The following is a 6039-nucleotide window of genomic DNA, read 5'->3' as shown; positions in this document are numbered from 1 at the left end:
GAACACCTACATTCATTGGCCACATTGCTACAGTGTCCATACATCACTGAATGGTGAATACACTCTACACCCACCAAGTCTTCACGTCTGCACTTTCTTATCTTCTTAAACTACCCACACCATCATTTGAAGTGCTCCAGAACCTAGACCATCAGACGTCTATGCTTACACGGTCATTGTTTCTACACCCAAAAGGTAATTAGTTTGGAATACTGCATGTGTCGGGTTGTGAGGCATTTTAGGTACGAAGAGGAGATCTACGAACATTATGGTTGTAAATGACACACTGAAAGTAAGTTTATACCTGTATACGTATACTGTCCATACACCTACAGCCCAGGGTGTTGCCAAACGTACACCCAATATCCTTACGTCTACACCCAGAGTGTTAATTCATTTACATTTTAAGTGTCTATATGTTTACATGAACAATATCTATACACCTACACCCTCAGTGTCCATACACCAACACCCTCAGTGTCCATAAACCTACACCCTCAGTGTCCACTCATCATCACCCTCAGTGTCCATACACCAAAACCCTCAAGTGTCCATACACCAACACCCTCAGTGTCCATAAACCTACACCCTCAGTGTCCACCCACCATCACCCTCAGTGTCCATACACCAAAACCCTCAAGTGTCCATACACCAACACCATCAGTGTCCATTCACCTACACCCTCAGTGTCCATACACCTACACCCTCAGTGTCCATACAACTACACCCTCAGTGTCCATACATCTACACCCTCAGTGTCCATACACGAACACCCTCAGGGTCCACATACAAACACCCCTAATGTCCAGTGTCCTCCATATGTTATCCAGAACGACCATGTCCAAACATCAACACGAAATTCCCCTCATTAGGCAACCTCCGGTACCTGCAAGTCCTGGTCGTACACCCAGTACCTGCACGTCCTTCCTGGTCGTACAACTACTTCATGCACGTCCTGGTCATACACTCAATGTCTGCACGTCCTGATCATACGCCCAGTGCCTGCACGTCCTGGTCGTACACCCAGTACCTGCACGTCCTTCCTGGTCGTGCAACTACTTCATGCACGTCCTGGTCATACACTCAATGTCTGCACGTCCTGGTCATACGCCCAGTGCCTGCACGTCCTGGTCGTACACCCAGCACCACCTATACGTCCTGGTCGTACACCCAGTACCACCTACACGAATTGGTCGTACACCCAGTGTAGACCAACCATAAAACGGTCTTGATTCATCCACACTCACATCACACACACACACACACACACACACACACATACACACACATACACAAAGAGACATACTCCCAGGCAAGCATGGACACACAAAGTACACGCATCAAGACACACTCATACACCCACCATAACCTCAGCGAGGCCGCCCTAGCTCGTACAGACCGTGACAAAGAAGAGCCTCATCACCGTCGCTGTGAACACCATCAGTATAATAACGATCTTTGTACAGTAATCTCCGTGTCTGGAGAGAGACTCTCTCTTTAACACTGCTCATTTAATTACCCCTATGTTCATCATTCTATGCATTTTATTTGAACATTATCAGCCTATGGCATGACAGGCATGAAATATCTTAAATTTGGTTTGTATTAAACAAATGTTTTTACCAGTGCTTCCCGTCAGCATCACTACCATCATGTAACTATATATTATGTATCTGATGTATCCCAGACCTTCCCTCCACCCCCTAGCAGGAGGGGAACCATGTGGGTTCCTGGGCCCCACTCGGGCCCACCTCTCACCCTCCTATGTCCATGTACTGTACCCACTGTACACTTTGCACTGGCCTTCTCCTTCCCCTAGATATGTGCCCTTCACCCACAATCTCACTAAAATTCTTTTTCTTTGACTATCTAGACGATCAATAGTTTACAACTCATAAAAAAATACGAACTTCGTTTAAAATTAATTCAATACATCGTTTCTTCTTTTTCTCTCTATCATCATTATCATTATTATTATCAACAATAATCATTATCATTATCATCATGATAAATATAGTAAAATTTAATGTGTTATCGTTGATTATAAAAGCTGGACAGAACACGACACCAACCACCATCATCACGTCCCCCAGCCATCGTCAAAAAGCTTCGTGTATCGAAACGTATACAGACAGACAAAGTGTCTGTGATGGTGTGTGTGTGGGTGGGTGAGGCGCATGTGATCATTCTCTACACAACCTCCATTCATCCTGAACTCTTGCATGCCTTCCTAGCCCGGTCGTCCTCCTTACCCACCACACAACAGGGGCTACAGGAAAAGGTCCTGTAAAAGACCATGCAAGACCATCCTCGGTCCCTTTTATGCTGTCACGAGGCGCTCAACAGACAGTTCGGGAAATAGGGCCTAAACAAACCGTTCGGGAAATGAGGCAGACACAAGTGTACACTTCTCTCCCTATGCTGAACTAACAGATGATTAACTCTTCATCGCCTGAGTGGTTTTTCTCAACCATCACCGGGGACCTCACCCAACATTTCGGGATGGAGCTGCCTCTCACCATTCCTGCCTACCTGGACCTTAGGCTACCAGAGATCCCAAGTTCCGTAGCTGAGGTTCGACGCCACATTTGCATCAAGTTCTCAGGAACTCGTGGAGACCGCCTTCCTAACCCCAGCCGCTGTGAACATCATCAGTAATCAGTAGACTGTACATCCCCCTCCACAATGCCCTCCTCCATCTTTGTATATCTGCAAAGGCTCTTCACTTACAACTCCTCTCTTGTTTATTATTTGGTGTATCGTTCCCTTCCGTACGTTTTATCATTTAGCTACACGTGTGTCAATATACTCCTCCATTTACCATTATCAAATAGCCCATTCCATTACAAGTACCACTACTGTTATCATCATTATCAATACTATCACAACTGCTACATACGTACCTAAAAGCTAAAAAAAAAAAAAAAAAGTCCTTACGCACGTGCACACATGTTCAGACACACACACACTCTCACACACAGACGCGCGAAGAGAAACAAGTACACAGACAGAGATGTGGCTTAAGTCGCACAGACACACAGGCTCACATATCATTATGTACAAAATATTGCCAGACACTCTTAATCGATTACATTATCTAGGTCATCTTTCAATTTTCACTTCTTCTTTTTATCATAAAGCAATATTCTTTTCCTTAAGTGGTTAGGAAAATGTCTAGAGTATTACTATATCATTACCCATTTGTACATTACCACAGTTCTCTTTGCAAAAAAAAAAAAAAAAGAAAATAATGTTTCGAGAGCTTTCAACCCTCATCCATAAATTTTCTATATCATACAATAACATCTTTTATCATGCAAGATGACTGCTGACAGATTATACAGCAAGTTGGCCTTATATTTTCTTATCAGTGGTATAGCTTTCCTCTACCAACATTTTATGATAGCCTTCGTATTGTTATCACCGTGAATCTTTGACATCATATGATAAGGAAAAAGTGTGTAAGGTTTAGACAAATACCGATTTATGCAAAAAAAGACATTTAATAAATATATAATATTTGTACAATATATACATAGTGATTTTAAAGCTTATAAAGAACATCATAAGGCACTGGAGTTGAGAAGTGTCAAAGACGTATCTTGGGAGTCTATCTGCTCATGATGTCGGCGATGGAGAAACCAAGTTTCTTAGGCGGTGGCACTACTACTACAGGCAGCTCCTCGTCGTCCTCCGTCACCGTCTGCAGCACGTCGTCGTCCACTACATCGTCCTCGTCACAATGAATCACGTCAACCACTTCATCACTGTCGGGGGCGTTACGCAGGGGTAGGTTGGGCATTGTCCGCGGTGACGAGGGTGTGAGGATCGAAGTGGGCGGGGTGTCGTGGGCGTGTTGGGCCTTGTGAACGGCCAGGGTGCGCGCCTGACAGAAGCCCTTACCACACATTTCACAATTAAATGGCTTCTCCTTGCTGTGTATGTACTTGTGGTCTCGGAGGTGGTCTTGTCTCCTGAAGGCCTTGCCACAGATGTCGCAGGGGAAGGGCCGCTCGTCCGTGTGTGTTCTCTCGTGGATCAGCAGGTTGTAGCTCTTGGTAAACTCCCGCTGACAATACTTGCAGATGTAGCGCTTCTTGGGTCGGCTGAGGCGGCCTCCAGGGGTCAACAGGAGGCGGTTGAGGGCCAGGTCACCGGCGCCCAGGGCTGCCCACGGCAGCTGACCCAGGGGACCGTAGTTCTGCAGCATCCCCATCAGTCTGGGGTCAAGTCCCAGTAGTGCTGTCGGTTGTTTGCCACCAGCGGCGCTCACTGGTGGCAGGAACGGCTGAGACTGGAACATCGGGAAGGCTGGTGGTACTCGAGACAACGGCGTAAAGGCAGAGCCCAAAGCACCAGGAGTGAACTTGGAACCGACGCCTGACCCGTTTGGAGGAGTAGCTACCATTGTCGATCCGGCCGTCGACACCACACAGAAAATGTAAGTCACTCGGTGGCTGCTCGAGCCTTTATACCGATGAGAGGCGCCGGGGGCAGAAGGGCCGACCATTGGCTGCTGAAGAGCAGCGGGGAGCGGTGCTACTGGTTGTAGAGCGATGAAGGGTGGAGCCATGTACAACGAAGGCCGCGATTGGTCGCCAGGAACTCGGGAGGCGGAGTGGAAGTCGCGCGGTGGGGCCGGGGGGCGTGTCCGGTAAGCCAGAGCCGTTCTCCCCCACGGTTACCAACGCCAGCCAGTGATCTCCGAGTCTGGTCTAACTAATTCGCATTTTCTCACACTTTACTGAACCTCGTCAGCCACAGTTGTCCCTCTGCTGTTTATGTTTTTCCTCGGTCGTCCGTGTACCACTGCTGCACAGACCAGCTACTGACAACCCACCCGACAGCCACAGTCCGCGGTCATCCAAGACGGTGCGATTTTTAGTTGGACAGCGGCGGCGGAGGCAGACACGAAGTCCAGAGATGGTCAGATAAGGGACCATGATCCACCCAACTCCCTCCCTCCTCCCTTCCATCCCACCACTTCCCTATTTCCCCGGGATGGCAGCCTCGTGTCTGCCCTCAACACTCCCGTCACCGTGTGCCCACGGCCGCCACCACCACGCTGCACCACACCAAGTTATTTTGCTCTTGGGGGAATGCGTCCCCAGCCAACCCCTTGCCTGCCTTCTCACTGACCTCCGCTTGTCCTAAGGTTAGTCAGCCTCAACTGACTTTGACTTTATTATCGCAGCTGCACAGCGCTGACGAGAGGTTATCACCCACTTGAGGTGTCAAACCTTTCAAACGACAGACCTATCGATCATCTGTGTTGTGTGTGTGTGTGTGTGTGTGTGTGTGTGTGTGTGTGTGAGTTAGTATATCATACAGTATACTCAGAGTCGAAACTTAATGTGTGCCCCATGATTATCCTTGTTCTATGTATGTTTCACCGTCAAACAAGTGTGCATTAAAGCCAGCCAACAAAACCTCAAAGACATTATCACGTACTGTCGTTGTCGCTCATATACACTACACAACACCCGCCACAGTGACTCCCTCGCTGTGAACTGGCCGGCAGTGTCTTGCGGCAGATTCCAACTACTAGACATCGCTGGAACGTTGTGAATGCACGAAAAAGATCAAAGCACGAACGACAACAAGGTAAGTCAGTGTATGTTCATCCTACCGGTGGCGTTATTCACAATGAGTAACTGAGACGAAATATACGAATGAGGTATACATTACGCTCACACACACAAACACACATAGCGAGGCCGTGTCTATAGCCTGAGGATTTCGGCGCTACTAAGCCAGAAAGGGGAAAGTGACACAATGGGCAACCTCTTGCCTATGTATGCTAAAATCCCCACTACATCAACCCTGGACTCAGTTTATCCAGCACTCACACACAAGTCGCAATGACCTCGTAAATGATATCATGGAATCGAGCAGTTATTACGATATCCTTTTCTTTCTAAGACAAAATTTGCTCTCATGATCCTTGTGAATGATTCCCCATGATGGACAGCCTCACTCACCTTGGCTTACACCTGCCAAAAAACATGGCACACACACACACACACACACACACACACA

At 47.6% G+C, this 6039-nt stretch overlaps 1 protein-coding gene across 1 annotated transcript; it reads right to left on the bottom strand.

Annotated features, from left to right (window-relative positions):
- Nucleotides 1–3483: 3483 nt before the first annotated feature.
- On the bottom strand, nucleotides 3484–4588 carry LOC139751955 (uncharacterized). The gene has a single exon (XM_071667722.1). It carries the CDS (start codon nucleotides 4571–4573, stop codon nucleotides 3611–3613), a length of 963 nt encoding a protein of 320 aa, XP_071523823.1. The 5' UTR covers nucleotides 4574–4588; the 3' UTR covers nucleotides 3484–3610.
- Between the last annotated feature and the right edge of the window lie 1451 nt (nucleotides 4589–6039).

Source organism: Panulirus ornatus, chromosome 1 (genome assembly GCF_036320965.1).
Source record: "Panulirus ornatus isolate Po-2019 chromosome 1, ASM3632096v1, whole genome shotgun sequence".
Taxonomy (NCBI): Eukaryota; Metazoa; Arthropoda; class Malacostraca; order Decapoda; family Palinuridae; genus Panulirus; species Panulirus ornatus.
The sequence above is the reverse complement of the archived record's forward strand: the minus strand, read 5'-3'. Positions and strand labels throughout refer to the sequence as shown.